This window comes from Monodelphis domestica, chromosome 1, assembly GCF_027887165.1.
Source record: "Monodelphis domestica isolate mMonDom1 chromosome 1, mMonDom1.pri, whole genome shotgun sequence".
Taxonomy (NCBI): domain Eukaryota; kingdom Metazoa; phylum Chordata; class Mammalia; order Didelphimorphia; family Didelphidae; genus Monodelphis; species Monodelphis domestica.
Window position 1 is genome coordinate 410472181 of NC_077227.1, and position 16166 is coordinate 410488346.

Genomic DNA, 16166 nt, shown 5'->3' on the forward strand with positions numbered 1-16166 from the left:
TCTTAGAACATAGAAGGTAGAATTTTACAGAACTGGAAGAGAATTTATCACCTTACTCTGGATTGGGAGGCAGGTGATCTGGTCTCTGGCTCTGATTCTGCCACTAACTTGCTGTGTGAAATTGGAGAAGTCCAGAATTATAACGGGGTAAATAGAGCTTTACTGGAGGCCTTCCATTTCCAGAGTTGTGTGTGTGTGTGTGTGTGTGTGTGTGTGTGTGTGTGTTTATGTATGTATTTCCTTCCTGCATCCAGCACTATTCTTGTGCTTAGCTTGGAGGACTTCCACCACCCTATATTGTTGTACGATACCAACAGAAATAGAGTTTTGTTGTTGTAATACCAATATCCCCAACTCCCACGGGAGAGAGGGAACAGATGACTTAGCATTCCATGATAGAATTCAAATGGACTTCTCATTCCTTAAACCAAACTGTTTCTGCCCTAGATAGAAAAAAAAAATCATAGCTACAACTCTGAGTTAAGTACTTTCCCATCTGTAGGCCTTAGTCTCTCCATTTGTAAAAGAGCATTATGCTATATGGTGGGCTCTTCTGGCTCTATCATTCTGTTCTATGTTCTAAGGTGCATTTAAGCTCTGTGACCAAGCGAATGAGATGAGGCCTCCTTCCTGGCAAGTGTAGCTGGTTGACCTCCTAGGGTACAGAGTAGAAGCCTCCAGGGTTGTGACGTTGGGAGCTATGGAATCTGAGCAGTTGGATCTTATCTCCAGCAGGGAATGGAAACCTTGTCCAGTGCCCAGGGGCCCTGGGGCAGAGGGCACATTCAACTCAAGCTGAGAAACAAACACATTTTGTAGGCAGGACTTGGCCTCAGGGGCCTGCCATAGGCCCCACCAGGGGACCAGAATCTTGGCTCACATCTTTTGGACTCCTGCATGAGAAATCTGGTCTCTGAGTAGAAGAGTCCTAACCCTATCTCTGAGAGCTCCATGATTGAGATGGGCTGACCTGGGGAGGGGGACGGGGAAGGCTTCTTTCTTAGTCACAGATTGGTTGAGTTATTGTGCAGGGGAGACAAATTTAGGTCAGGCTTGTGCCATGTCCTATTTAGAGAAATAATACTCACACAGATGCATAGATGGATTTAAGACCAGGTTGTATATAAATGGCCTCTGCTCCTCAATCTGCAGAGGCATTGTAGAGACCCCTGCTCCATCTGCCTTTGTCCAGCAACTCTGACCAACTTTCTGTGATCATTTTGCTCTCAGCCCAGGTGAGAACCCAGTGAGATTACAAAGCACTCTGGGGAAGTGGAGCAAGGATTTCTGGGGATTGAAGTCCTAGATTCAAGTCCATTTTTACAAAGGCTAGTTGCTCAAGTTTTATAAAGAATAACAGGTCTGCACAGTGAGCTGTGGCATATCACCTTCTTTGAAGACTCTGCATGGCCTTCCACTTGGGATATTCCCAAATCTGATCCCAAGCCTACCTTCCTAGCCTTATCTCATGTTATATCCCTCCATGTACCATACACTGACCAACCTGCTGTTCCTCACACTCGCCTTACAAACTTCCATCTCTGAGCCTTTGCTCACAGTGTGCCTTTGCTCTACTACCTGTCCAGTGCAATTTCAAGGGCTAGATTGAGTCTTCCTTCAGGTAGTCTTTCCTCTCCTTCCACCCCTAGCTTGTAGGGAACTTCTCTTCTTCCTCTGAATTCTTCTAGCCTTGCCTGTAATGTTAGTGATCTCTCTCTCCAGGTATTTGAGGCTCCTCTCCTCTACTGACCTTCCTGAGGGTAGGCACAGGGCTGTAGACATCTTTTGTTCCTTCAGTTCCTTCAGTCAGAGTTCCTTCAGAACTCAGCCCAAAGTCCATCATCTGCAGGAGGTCTCTCTGGTGCTCTTACCCCAGGCCACTAATGCTTTTCCCTCTCAGAGTCCTTCCCATCTACCTTGTTTATATGTTGTCTCCCTCAATAGAACACAAGCTCCTTGAGGACAGGGACCTACTTTGGCCTCTCTTTATAACTCTTTAGTGGCTGGCACATAGTAACTATTTAATAACTATTTGTTTACTTATTGACTCCATGTGGGTTGAAGGGTCCCACGAAACCCTGCCAATTAGTTTCGAATAGTCAGAAGAACATAGAAACAATGAGTACCTGATTAGTATGGCGACACCTTTCAGATAAGACATATAGGTTGCTTAGATATACAATTATGAGAAAACTTGTATCACCTAACCTAAGCCCTTGGTTTAAGAGGTTCAGGTTCCCAGTCACACAAGTCTAGGTTCAAATAATGCTCAGTTTCCACAATCACTGCCTTCCTGCACAGAAAAAGCAAAATTTGATCCAAAGTTGCCCTGGGCTAGTTAACATATCATTAACATCTCATTTACATCTTGGTTTGCACTCCTCCCCACCAGAGTGAATCATGGGTAAAGCCAAACAGACCCAAGTGGACCATGGATAAAGTGACACCAGTTCCTTGGGAATGACAGGCCAATAGTCACCCAAACAAATAACCCCTTTCTTAGTAAGGAATCAAGGTAAAAAGTATTCCTGAAAACCCCTTACCTTCCCTCCCTTACTTACTTGTTTACTTCTTTCACTAGCCACACTCTCTGACTTTACGAGCTAGCTAACCACCCAGAGCTCCTCTTTTGCTATATTCTTCTATAATAAAGCTTGTCCCCTTGCCGTGGAGTCAGTCAGAGCTGTCAGTTCTTTGGGTGAGACCCTAATTTCGCTGTGTCCACCTCAGATTGACTTTGTATCCTCTGAAGCAAAGAACCCAAGGCCCTTGATTAAAAGCCAGCTTGGTATATGTAGAAAGAGACCTGAACTTGGCACAGGAGACCTGGGCTCTGATGCAAATGTTTATAAATTGTGTGACTTCATGCAAGTCATTTTCTCTCTCTGAGTCTCAGTTTTTACATCTAAAATATGGAGATGACAATCCCTGTCCTGCATCCTTCACAGGGATATGAGACAAGGAGTGTGTTGGAGCTAACTCCAATTAACTCCTGATTAAATTTTCCTTGTTAACATTTATATCTTGGAAATTGAAAATGCTACAAAACTCAGCTTTATTGTTTTGTGGATTGCATAAACTTAAGAAAGTAATGGATAAAATGTTAATAATTCAGATTAAGGGGCAGCTAAGTGCTTCAGTGGATAGAGTCAGACCTAGAGATGGGAGGATCTGGGTTTAAATCTGGCCTCAGACACTTCCCAGCTGTATGACCCTGGGCAAGTCACTTGACCTGCATTGCCTAGCCCTTACCACTCTTCTGCCTTGGAGTTGATATTTAGAATTCATTCTAAGACAGAAGGTAAGAGTTTTTTAAAAATGAGCTGGAGAAGGAAATAGCAAACTAGTCCAATATCTTTGCCAAGAAAATCCCAAAAGGGATCACAAAGAGTCAGATACAACTGAAAATGACTAAACCACATGATGCCTGTCCTTTTGCTCTGATGGAGAAGCTCTATCTTACGGAGATGAGGAGGGAAGGATTTTCAGTGTGTCTCGAAGTCATTGGGGGATGAGTGTGTGAGGGAACTAAAGCCGTAGGAATTGCTTGTTCTCCCTAGAGGTGCTGGGGGTGTGTGGGGCCAAATAAAAGGAGGCAGCCCCCTCCTTCTTAAGCAGGATGGAAAGCCAAGATCTGGATTTTATCCAGCTCCCATGGATGTTTGCCCAGCCCCTCTGGCTGGTCTCAGCTCCATTCCCTGGCCCCAGGCCGTTTGGCAGGAGAGCCAGGGGTGAGGAACTGGGATGGCTATCTCTCCTTGCTGCCCTTCCTTAGCCAGGAAGGGACAAACAAGGACCTCCCACAGCCAGACAGTGTAGCTTTAAGGGCTGGAGTAGGCTGTCTCAGGAATTGCATAGTCCCAGCCTTCAGGTCTTCCCCAATTTTTTCTTGTTCTCCTTATCCTTCTAGGTATAACTGAAATACAATCTCCCTAAGAAGCCATCCTTGACTATTTCAAATCTCAGAGATCTCTCTTTTCTCCAATTCCTCTAGGACTTGCTCCAGCTCCAGATGAAGATACTGAGGCCTGAGATAGGGGAAGAAGGAACACTCAAGTTCATACTGTGAATGGGTGGCAGAGCAGGGGTTTGAATCCAGGACTGCCAGAGTGTTTCTTTCCACCACAAGCTTGCTTGCACCCCTCATCTGGCCCAACATTTTGCTCTTTGTATGAAGGAGTCCCATCTGCTCTCTGAGACCAGGAGTTCCCCTGAGGGCTGGGTCTCAATCCAATATATTTTTCTGTCTCTCTAGGTGCCAAACTCTGGGGCCTGGTCCATAGAATGCTTGCCTGTTGTAGTAGAAAGAACTTTTACTTTATTTTTTAAAACCCTCACCTTCCATCTTAGAATCAATAATGGGTATTGGTTCCAAGGAAGAAGAATGATAAGGGCTAGGCAATGGGGGTCAAGTGACTTGCCCAGGGTCACACAGGTAGGAAGTGTCTGAGGCCAGATTTGAACCTAGGACCTCCCGTCTTTAGGCCTAGCTCTCAATCCATTGAGCCACCCAGCTGCTCCCAGAAAGAGCCTTTAGATCCATATTGGAATCCTGGCTCTGCTGATCACTGGTAGTATGGACCTGGGGCAACTCCTTTCCGTTCTTTGAGCCTCATTTTGAGGATAATAGTGAGAGGAATGTTTTACGCACTTTAAGCATTACAGAAATGTGAGTTATACTCAAAGATGAGTTATTACAAGTTATGCTCCAAAGAATCTTGTACTAGGGGTACAGAACTGGGTTCTTGACCTGGATACACTACTGAGTGATTGCATTGTCTTGAGAAAATACTTCTCAGGGCAGCTAGGAGACTTAGTGGATAGAGAGCCATGCCTAGAGATGGAAGGTCTTGGGTTCAAATCTAGCCTAGGATACTTCCTAGCCGTTGATCCTGGGCAAGTCTCTTAATCCCATTTGCCTAGCCCTTTTCCACTCTTCTGCCTTGGAACCAATATTTAGTATCAATTCTAAAACAGATAATAATGGTTTAAAAGAAAAAAAATAAAATGACATCTTTTCTGAGCTCCAGTTTAGCCAGGAGAATAATCTCAGCCTCCTAGGATATAGGAGGGATGAAATATAGCAAGCTCCGTGGAAATTGTAGCTATTCTTACTACTCTCATCATCAGTGGTTACCCAACTGCTCAGGAATTGGCCTTAAGCTTTCTTCCAGTTGTATGCTCAGCCCCCATTTCTTGGTGAGCGGGTAGCAGAAAATGGAAAGGGGAGACCTGGCTTTCCCACCTGTGTCCTGGCAAAGCACATACACCCAGCCTCTATTCATTGATATAGGTGCCATACCTAGAGCAGAAGGCCAAAGGCCTACTTAAGCTCACCCCAGAAATAATGCACCTGAAAGCAGCAAGGTTATACCTACGAGGAACTTGTTTTGGGGAAGTGCTCAGGAAAATGTCTTCCAATGATGCAGATGACGGTGAATGGCAGGGGTCCATCATTTCTCCCAAGCAACTAACTGGCTCTTCTGTCCACAAGGAACTAGACTCAAAACCAACCTGACAGTCCCCAAACCATAGGCATTCTGACCTCCATAGACCACATGTTTTCCCTCTCTTTTGCCAGGAAGTGTCAACATCCTGTTTAGATTGAAGAGATGGGATCTTCCTTTCTCAAGAAGCAGCATGCTAATGACAATTCTTGTCCCAGGAGGAGTCTGGGATATTCCTAGGAGGTGGGAATTCTGTTTTTTTTTTTAATTTAAACCCTTACTTTCTGTCTTGGAATCAATACTGTGTATTGGCTTTAAGGCAGAAGAGTGGTAAGGGCTAGGCAATGTAGGTCAAGTGACTTGCCCAGGGTCACACAGCTGAGAAGTGTCTGAGGCCAGATTTGAACCTAGGACCTCCAGTCTCTAGGGCTAGCTCTCAATCCACTGAGCTACCCATCTGTCCTCCCCCCCCCACCCTTTTAAAAAATAAAACCCTTACCTTCCATCTTGGAGTCAATACTGTGTATTGGCTCCAAGGCAGAAGAGTGGTAAGGGCTAGGCAATGGGGGTCAAGTGACTTGCCCAGGGTCACATAGCTGGGAAGTGTCTGAGGTCAGATTTGAACCTAGGACCTCCCATCTCTAGGCCTGACTCTCAATCCACTAAGTCACCCAGCTGCCCGCTGGAGGTGGGAATTCTTGCCTAGTATGGGAACATAGATTCCCTGCCAGGGGTGAGCCTTATTAATGAAAGAAGCCCCAACCTGAGAATGTTTCTCCTCCAGCTTCATGCCCTGGCATGGCTCAGTATGGCCAGACTTTTCTCTATAGAATCACCCTTTCTCTTGCTAGGACTTTGGGGTGGGAGAAATGGGGTAGGTCAGGAGGACATCCTGAAGATTATAAATCTCAGATTCTGGATCTCAGAGCTGGACCTCCTTCTTTCTCCCCTTAGATCTCTCTTTTCACAAGACCCAGCCTGGGATGAAAGTCACACATGCCATAGCCTAAGTAGGATGCTCTCTGTGCTGTCTTGGGTTTCCAGAGACATTTTCTTGGATCCTAGCATGTTGGAATAATAAAATTGACAGAGCTCTTAGAACATAGAATGTTAGAACTGGAAAGAAGATTAAAACAAAATGTCCGAGCTAAAAAAGATCTCAGAACAGAGAATAATAGAGCTAGATGGGAACTTGGCCTATAGAACATAGAATGTCAGAGCTAGAAAGGAACTTAGAGGTAATCTAGTCTGAGCTATTCCCTTTTTATTTTTTAAAAACCCTTTCTTTCTGTATTAGTTACAACTCTTAGGCAGAAGGGCAAGGGCTGGGCAAATGGGGTTAAGTGATTTGCCCAGGGTCACACCTCTAGGAAGAATCTGAGGCCAAATTTGAACCTAGGACCTCCCGTCTCTAGGCCACCTGGCTGCTCATGGCCCATTCAGTTATCTGCCCAAACTCAGTGATGTAGCCTGGATCATTATACGTTCTTCCTTGAGGTACTTTGTGGCTCAGTCAAACTGGCCTTCATGATTTTCCTTACACATGGCATTCCTTCAGTCTCTGGCCTTTGCTTTAATCTGTCCCCCACACACGGTGTGCACTCCCTCCTGGGTTAGACCTCGCAGAATCTCTAACTTCAAGTTCAGTTCAGACACCCTGTTCTCCTTGGGATCTTCCTGAGCCTCCCAGGGACTTCTGCATCCAACTCCCCTATCCCCCCAACCTTATCTTACTTTATATTTTGGGCAAGAGGCAGTGCTGGATAGTGGATGGAGAGTGATTCTTTGGGTCTGTAGGACCTGGGTTCAAGTTCTTCAACTAACACTACTGTCTGAGTGATCCTAAGCAGATTACTTAGCCAAGGGGCCCCAGGCACCTCTGTCTAGAAAAGGGGGTGTCCTCATCAGCAGATTCCCAAAGCCATGAAATCACTAGTCTAAGCCCAAAGTATAGATTTTATATATATAGTTAGATGTCTTATCTCCCCTCCCCCCCTAATCCAAGTCCCCTGAGGGTAGGGAATTATTTTGTTTTTCTCCAATCCCTAGCAATTTGGCACCCATTGAGGTTTAATAAACGTTTGTTGATTGATTGAATCTGGGTCTCTTGAGTCCCAATCTAGGACTCTTGGCTTCACTACACCTCAATTGACTTAGAAATGGAGCAAGGGGGCAGCTGGGTAGCTCAGTGGATTGAGAGCCAGTCCTAAAGACGGGAGGTCCTAGGTTCAAATCTGGCCTCAGACACTTCCCAGCTGTGTGACCCTGGGCAAGTCACTTGACCCCCATTGCCTAGCCCTTACCACTCTTCTGCCTTGGAGCCAATACACAGTATTGACTCCAAGACAGAAGGTAAGGGTTTAAAAAAAAAAAAAGAAATGGAGCAGGCCTGCAGCCTGGCACTGATCTGTGGAGGTTCCTCGAGGCCCTTACCAGCAGGCCTTCTATATCTGGAGGTGAGTGGTGACAGAGGAGGGAGGCGGAGAAAGGAGAGCAGAAAGCAGGAGAGCAAGGGAGGCAGAGAAAGGGAGGAGAAAAGAGGGAAAGAGAAAGTAACAACCTATTACAATGGAATCAGAGTCAGAAAAGCCAAGTTCACACACTGACCAGTATGACCTTATAAAAATCATTTCCATTCTCTGGCCTCAGTTTCCTTATCTGTCAAACAAGAGAATTAGAATAGACTAGGGATCTTAATTGGGTGTCTAAGGATAGGGTTCTGTGAACTTGGATGGGAAAAAGAAAATTACATCTTTATTTTCACTAACCCTTTGGTTTCCTTTGTAATCCTATATAATTTATTTTATGCCTTTAAAATCCATTACTCTAAGATGGAATCCATATTCTTCCTCATACTGCCGAAGGGGTCTAGGACACAGACAAATTTAAGAACCTCTGGCCTAGAAGACATTTAAGGTCTCTTCTAGATTTTGAGAGATAAACCAGGAGGGAGCCTTGTAATTCTCCAAGTAAAAATTGGCTCCTTGGGGTCTTTAAAATAACAATAATAACAACAACAATCAAAAACCAAACAAAAAGAAACAGAAACTGGGCAGAGGAGGCAGCCTGGGGTCTAAGCTTTTGTTTCTTCCCAGGGGAGTTTTTCTGCTGGGTAGAGCCAAGTTTTTCCTCCCAGGCTGGGCCCCTGGTCCTAGCCCCATATCCTTGGTCTCCCCCCCACCAGTTCTGGCCCCCCCTAAACCCACTCACACCCTGCTTATAAAATCTGAAGAATAAAAATAAATATTTGTCAATATAAAAATAAAACAAGCTCTTTTCTTTGGCCTGCCTTGGAGGAAAGGGGGAAGGGAGAGAGGAAAGTTGGGAGGGGCAAGCTTATTTCTCTCCTTTTCTGGTATGGAAGTGCCAGGGTGGGGGTTTAGGGGGTGCTGGGGTACAGGGAGAGAAGGCTCTAACAGGGGAGGTCTAGTCCTAACTGGAAGATAGATAGCAGGGACAGAAACTGGGACTAGACTTGAAGATATGAGCTCAGCTTGGCCTCACATGCAGTTTTCCTTGTCTATAAAATGAGGTGGTTAGACTAGTCTGTCTCATCCAGCTTTAATATTCTATGGCTTAAGATCCCGTCTAGATCCAATGTTCTGGGTCCCATACTTTAAGGCCCCACTGGGGTGTTCTCTCCCAAGCCTCAGTAGCATGGAAATTCTCTGGTTCATATGCTATGGTCTGATGATCAGCCCCTGGTAGCCCATGAATGTCTGAATGCAAGAAGCTGGCTGCTTCTACCATGTAATAGGAGGGACCTGGGCAGACCCTGCCCATTTTTACCCACAGGCCTCTCCTACTGTCTTAAAATCCATCATTGGAGAGTCATCCTTTTGGTGCAACAGGCCTGGCCCAGGGAAGATAGAGCTATGCCCTGGGGAACCTTCTACCCAGCCAGTCAAACTCCATCTGAACTTTCTATCAGGGCCATCTGCTCCATTGGGCAATGGTGGTGCTTGGTGCCTAGGATGGAAGCCTGAGAGGAGGGAGCCCTCCTTCTGTCCCCCCACTAGCTCGGCTCTGGATACTCAGTAGCTGAGATGAACTCTGGCTGTTTTCTGCCATTCAGAGGAAGGAATGAGGTGCCTGTGGGCATGGGCATCTGCCCTCTTCTCAGAGAAATGGCCCCCCTGGCTCCACTGCATGCAGAACAAGCCCCAGCAGCAGGCAGCACTGTTACCCAGAGCTCTTCTCCAGCTCGATAAAGCTGGAGACTTTAGGACTGGTGGTGACCCAGCAAGTTCTTGCCTCTTAATAGAGGGGCTGAGAAGTAACTATAGGATGGGAATGAGGCCTTTTAAGTCAGCTATGACCAGAGTGTTGTTTGTTTGACATGCTTTTTTGTTATAGGGAGAGGAGGTGGGGGAAGGTGATGATATTAAAAGAAAAAAATTGGACTAGATTTGAGGTTTCCTTGTTATAGGGAACACCAGGTGAGTAAATTCTCTTTATTAATGCAGGTCGGCACTTTCTCTGCAACTGAGAGTTAGAGAATTGGCCTAGACCACTGAGAAGGTAAGTAACTTGTCTAAACTCAGACTGCTTGTGAGTTAGAGATTTGAATCTGAATTCAATTCTTCCTGGCTTTGAGCCAACTCCATGCAATGCTTAGGAAACATCAGAGGTCTGAATCCCAACCTTCTCACTCAGGGGAGAAAACAAAAGGCGTCTAGAAGTAGAAAGGACTTGTTTCAGGTCTTACAGCCAGTTATGACCCAGTTAGGACTTGAACCCAGATCTTGTGCCTCCTAGGCCAGGGCTCCTTCTACTATACAAGTAACAGCTAGAGGTAAGTAAGGGTCAGGGAGGTGCTCTAGTTCTATTGTCTTCTTTGGCTCTAACGACTGAACTCTTCCTCGGGGATTGGAAGTATTAGACCCAACCCACAAATATTTGTCACCATGGACACCAAAGAACCCTCCCCAGATTGGGGTTTCAGCCTTTAACACTACTGGCTTTCCTCCTTTGCTTCACTCCACGCTTCTGCCCCCAGGCAGGCCTAGATCTCTAATGCTCTGCAGGATTGAAAGCTGTCTGACCCAACCCACAAACTCTACTCATTGGGGACAGACACCAAGCCAGGTTTCTAGGTAAGGGCTTCTACCCTGTTCCCTCTACCCCAACCCCAGCCATCCCTTTCTCAGGCTAGGACAGGAATGGGACTCCTAGAATGTGAGAGCTGGGAAGGACCATAGAACAGAGCCAGTGGAAGGTAAAGGACCTTTGTCACAGAATCATAGACCATCAGGCCTGGAAGAGATCTCAACAGCCATCAATCAAACCCTAGCCGAATTAGAATCTCTCCCTCAAAATATCTAGCTGGTCGTCCAAGCTTTGTTTGAAGACCTCCAAAGAGTTCCTTCTCTAAGCCCAAGACTTAACAAAGCAGCCCACCGGGGAGCTGAGATGGTCCCTCCCATCGAGCCTACACTTGCCTCTGCAGCTTCTATCCTTGATCCTGGCTCTATCCTCCAGGGCCAAGTGTCCTTCAGTCTTTTTCAGTTGCGTCGGACTCTTCATGACCCCATCTGGGGTTTTCTTGGCAAAGATAACAGAATGATTCGCTATTTCCTTCAGCTCATTTTATAGATAAGGAAACTGAGGCAAACAGAGTTAAAAGAATTGTCTAGGACTATATAGATAATACTGAATTCAAGTCTTCCTGACTCCTGGTCCAGATTTCTATTCATTGCACCACCTAGCTGCCCCTAGGACTGGTAGAACAAGTCTAATCTGTCTCTCATCTCTCCTAGGTATTCTCTTCTCCAGGGTTAAGTATCTCAGTTTCTTTAATCCTTTATATGCCATGATCTCAAGGCCCTTCACCTTGCTCCTCCAACTAATCACTGTCTTCTAGAATGGAATGCCCAAAATTAGTATACTGTTTCAGATGGGATCAGACACAGGACAGAGTACAGTGGGATTATCTATCTCCTTCCTGGTGCAGATAATATTTTTCTCTTAACGGAGACCAAGTTAATCTTAGCTCTTTGGCTGCCATATCAGATTGTTGACTAGTAAGTTTTTTTTTTTTTAAGGACTGTGCTGGAGCCATTTAAATTTCTAGCTTGCGCACTTACACCGTGGAAATCATAAAATGCTACAAATCAGGGCTCGATTTATTGTTTTGTTGTCTAGACTTTTAAAGTGCTGGAAAAAAATGTTAGTAATGCAGATTAAACTTAAAAGTGTGAATGCCGTACATTTTGTGGAGAGCCAATATTAAACATTGACCAGCACAGACTTGCTTGTAATCCACTTGCACCCTCAGATCTTTTTCTGAGTGTCAATTATTTCCCCATGTCCTCCTCATCTTGAACTTGTGAAGTTTATTTTTTGAACCCAAGTGTAGGGTTTTACATTTTTTCCTTTTACATTTTATTTTAGGATTATATATTCTGATCTGGAAAGTACCTGAGAGAATTCTTATAGTTCCATTCTCTTTACTTTACAAATGAGGAAACTAAGATCCAGGAAGGTCATTCCTTATCCGAGTTCTAGCAGCTGGTAAGGAGTAAAACTGAGATGCACACCCATGCCCTCATCCTAAAATACCATGTTCCTTCTCTAAAGAGTGAAAGAGAAAATTTGCAAAAGAGAGGAAGATGCAAAGGAAGGACATCTGGAAGGAAAGCAAGAAGCAGCTCACAAGAGGGAAGGGCAGAAAGGAAGGGACGCAGAATTCCAAACGGAACAAGAGCTGAGAGAACTGAGAAACTGCCACTTCAACTCTGACTCCTTCAGCTAAGAGCCTGACAAGAGGATCTCAAAGGCTGGAGGTTTCCCTTTGGACACCAATGGCTTCCCTGGAGATCTTTTGCTAATCTCAACACAGTAGATTGGACTTTAGAAGAAGCCATCTACTGAGGAAATCCTCTCCAAGGATTTTCTCCATTTCTCTATTCCCCAGTCTGTACTGAACTCCAACAATAACCAAATTAGCTCAGGAATAGGGACAACCAGCAGCTGACCAGAAGAAGGATCAAGACTTAGAACCTGGACCCCATGAAATTTGGGGGGTCAGTTTGTCAGTCTTTAGGGACTCCTGCTCCCCACTTTCCTTACTCAACCCTCCTATTTCCTCTTCCCTGGGTGATTTTCTATTAAAGTGTTATTATATAGACCAGGTCTGCCTGCTTTCTGACACTAAAGAAGGAGACTGAAGATTTGGGGAGAATCACACCTCTCCCCAAGGAGGAGGATTAGCTCAAGACTAGGGTTGGGAAGTGAACCCAGATCTCAAAAGGTAAGTGGTAGTTGGGATATTGGGAGGATCCAGAGGCAGGAAATTATGTCCTGCCTCTCACAGAACAGCTAAGACCAAGAAGGGAGGCAGTGGGTCATTTCTCCAAAGCCCTCTCCTCCAGTCCTTAACCTCTACCTCCCAAACCAAATCTCTGAGGAAACATACTCTGTCCCTCTAGGAAACAAACTCAGATTGTCTTCACCAAGGGGAAGAGAGGGGAAGATCAACCTCTTCTCTCCCTCTCCCCTATTCACCAGTCTAGGGGGAGTGTAACCTCCCTTACTGGCCTATATTATAAGAACAATGGAGATTTGGCTCAGCATTCTTTTGGGATTCTGTCTTTGGCATCCAAGGCAAGAAGCTATCTCTGAATCAAGGACAAAAAATTTTTTTCCGACTTCTGTTTTCTCCTGCCCTTCTCTCTACCCACCCAAATCCTACTTTTCCTTCTGGTCTCTCCCAAACTATTCTGTGCCCTCTCCCTTGGAAATCTCCCCTGATTATTTCAAATCCAACTGACATCTCCTTCTTCGAATACCTACTATATGGACTGTGCCTTACTAGCTCCAACAAAAAAGGGAGTCTCACAGACTATTACCTCCAAATCACAGATTTGGAACTCAAAGGGATCTAAGATCCTTTCATTTTTACAGATTATCCTTCGGACTACTGATCATTAGCACCATGAGAAATGTCTTCTTTTACTCTGCCTGTCTAAGATGGTGAGTACCCTGAGGGCAGTATGGGGTTTATTCTTCTTCTGTGTTCTCTAGAGCAGGAACACAGAACTGGCCTTACCCAGACCCAGAGGCTTCTTCTACCTTTGGACCTTCCCCATCTGTTTGCTAAAGTTGGACTATCTGTCTACTAGGGACAAAGTCCTTCATTCCCACCTCTCTTCTCTTTGCCATCCCCTCCCCTTCAACAGTGGCCAAATAAAGATGTAAGTTCCCCTAGGAGAGGAACCCAGGTCTGGATATTTTCAGAGAGATCTTGCCTCCTTTCCTAGAATGGGTTCTGGAGGAAGTGGGGAAAGAGGGGAATCACTATAGACAGAGGAGGACTACCCGGCAGAGACCGGCGGTGTCTCTTCTATACTTTTGTTGCCCATAGAATGGGTAGATGCCTGGTCCAAGAGAAAGCTGGCCTGCCAGATAGGATAAGTAATTGCCCAACAGAGCAGCTGGTCCCTGAAGCAGCTCTGATCTTAATCCTTTGAAAAATGGACTGAGAGACCTCTTGTCTCTGTCACTGGCCCTACTGGCAAAGTTCATCCACGTTTGTCTCTCTGGGATGACTGACTAGCCTGCCCTCTTTCCTGACCCTCCTGGCCAGGTCAGGCTCCCGCATCGACTCCTGGGGATACTGATGCCCTTAAGGCCAGACGGGGTGGATGAGGCTGACTCTGGGAGAGAGTCACTCTATTAGGCCTAATCCAGGGGGTCTTCTGCAATGGGGCCTGGGTCTGAGATGGAGAGAACCATTTGACAAGCTGAGCTAGACAGAGGTTTCCAATCATCTCAAAGGCAACGAGAGTCAAAGGGTCTCCTCTCCCTTTTTATGCTCAGCAGACCAGTTTAAACTGCTCTCCTTCCTCCCCCCTCCCCCAGGGAACCCAGCATAAACCAAGGACTTGCAAGCCTGGCCTTTTGGAGTGAAGATGATTCTCTGGATCTAATTAGAGTGTGTGTGGGTGGTGGTGGTGGGGAAGATAGAAGGAGCCAGCTCATCTGGCCATGTAATAAGGTTTCTGGATGGCAGCATTGAGGACAAAGAGGGGCCGCCCAGACTGAGGGTGGAAAGGATACTGGGCTGGATGAGGACAGGATGGCTAAGGCCAGGAGACGATGGGAGAGGATGCTAAATGATGGGAGAGAGTGGGGCAGAGGTCAAAACAGAAGTAGACTCAAGTGGGCATCAGTACAAGGAGAAAGGAAGCCTCTCTCCTCCAAAGTGGGGCTTGTGTCCAAGGAGTCCAGGGGCGTCTCTGCCCTGTGGGCCTTTCCCAGAGGGGAGGGAACCACAAGAATCTGAGCTCTAGAGCCAGTGCCAGTGTGGCCTCTAGGAGACAATCTGGCCATCTTGGTGAGGCTTGTCCAACATTGACTTCCAGCATCTTGGGGCCATCCAAAGCTGGTTCTGTTTGGGGGCATATAAATGAATTTGTGGAATCCAGCAGTCTGTTGAGGTTCCTCTCCTCCCCCAGGAAGACCTTCAAGCAACACCTCCTGGTGCCATGAGCTTTAGGTCAGGCTCAGGGGTGAGTTTCTTCCCCCTCGACGGCCACTGAGGGCCTTCGGCGTGGGCCGGCGTGGCTCTAGAAGTCTGTGGGCCTCACCATCATGCGTGTGGCCCGAAGCGAGTAGCTGGGGCCCTGGAAGTAGTGCCACCGGATGCCATTGAGCTTTCGGACATTGTGCCTGGCTGGATAATAGATGCCGTTGAGGTTGGAGAGTCCACAGGCATCGAACCACCATCCTGGAACGAGAGAAAACTGTTCTAGTCTGGCCCGGATACCTGCCAGGGTAGCATGGGCTCGAGAGCTCATAGACGTTCTCCCTGCCTGCGCCCGTGCCCCCAGAGTCCTACAGATCGCTGTGGGGCACGTACAAGTGCAGGGAGAGCAGAGCCGCCCGCTGATACCTGTCGGCTGAGCTGCCGGAAAGCTCACCATGGTTTGAATTGGTTGTCATCAATTGTTTGACTTTTATTTGGCAAGAGCCCTCGATGGAGGGCCAGGATCCCTAGCAGATTATGCTTCTTGGCATGACCCCAGCAATTCATTTTCCCCTTGCTGAACTTCTATTTCTCAATTGCTAAAACGGGGAAATAATATTTGCATTGGCTAGTGTGAGGAAAAGTTTTTTTTTTTAAACCCTTACCTTCCGTCTTGGAGTCACTTCTGTGTACTGGTTCCAAGGCAGAAGAGTGGTAAGGGCTGGGCCATGGGGGTCAAGTGACTTGCCCAGGGTCACACAGCCGGGAAGTGTCTGAGGCCAGATTTGAACCCAGAACCTCCCGTCTCTAAGGAAAATAGTTTTTAACTGTAAAGCTTCATAGAAACCTGATATACGTTTCCCCTCCCAAATCCTTACTTTCTGTCTTATGCTTGTAAGTATTGATTCCAAGGCAGAAGAGTGATAAGGGCTAGGCAATGGGGGCCAAGTGACTTTCCCAGGGTCACACAGCCGGGAAGTGTCTGAGGCCAGATTGGAACCCAGGACCTCCTGCCTCTAGGCTTGGCTCTCAATCCACTGAGCTACCTAACTGCTCCTGACATAGTTTCTGACAGCTCAACCAGAGAGTGAGAGGGGAGAGTGGAAATCTGGGACTCACTTCCTTGATTTTTACTTTCCACTGACTTCAGCAAGAGAAAGAGAACCAGCAGCTGATAGAAATGTGAAATGTTTTATGAAAATGAGGCACACCATGTAGACATAGCCACAGTTTAGAATCATAAAGTGTTT

At 46.3% G+C, this 16166-nt stretch overlaps 1 protein-coding gene and 1 long non-coding RNA gene across 2 annotated transcripts in view; one reads left to right on the forward strand and one right to left on the reverse strand.

Moving 5' to 3' along the window:
* Nucleotides 1-15: 15 nt before the first annotated feature.
* On the forward strand, nucleotides 16-12577 carry LOC103099183 (uncharacterized). Its single transcript, XR_008915243.1, has 4 exons — nucleotides 16-147; nucleotides 3995-5690; nucleotides 9914-9968; nucleotides 11841-12577. It is a non-coding gene; the product is annotated as an uncharacterized LOC103099183 (long non-coding RNA).
* Nucleotides 11552-16166, reverse strand: part of ANGPT4 (angiopoietin 4) — a 69760-nt gene continuing 65145 nt past the window's right edge. Inside the window, exon 9 of the mRNA XM_001366733.4 lies at nucleotides 11552-15177. Coding sequence (XP_001366770.2) covers nucleotides 15017-15177 — 161 coding nt within the window. The 3' untranslated portion in view covers nucleotides 11552-15016. The remainder of the gene's footprint in view (nucleotides 15178-16166) is intronic.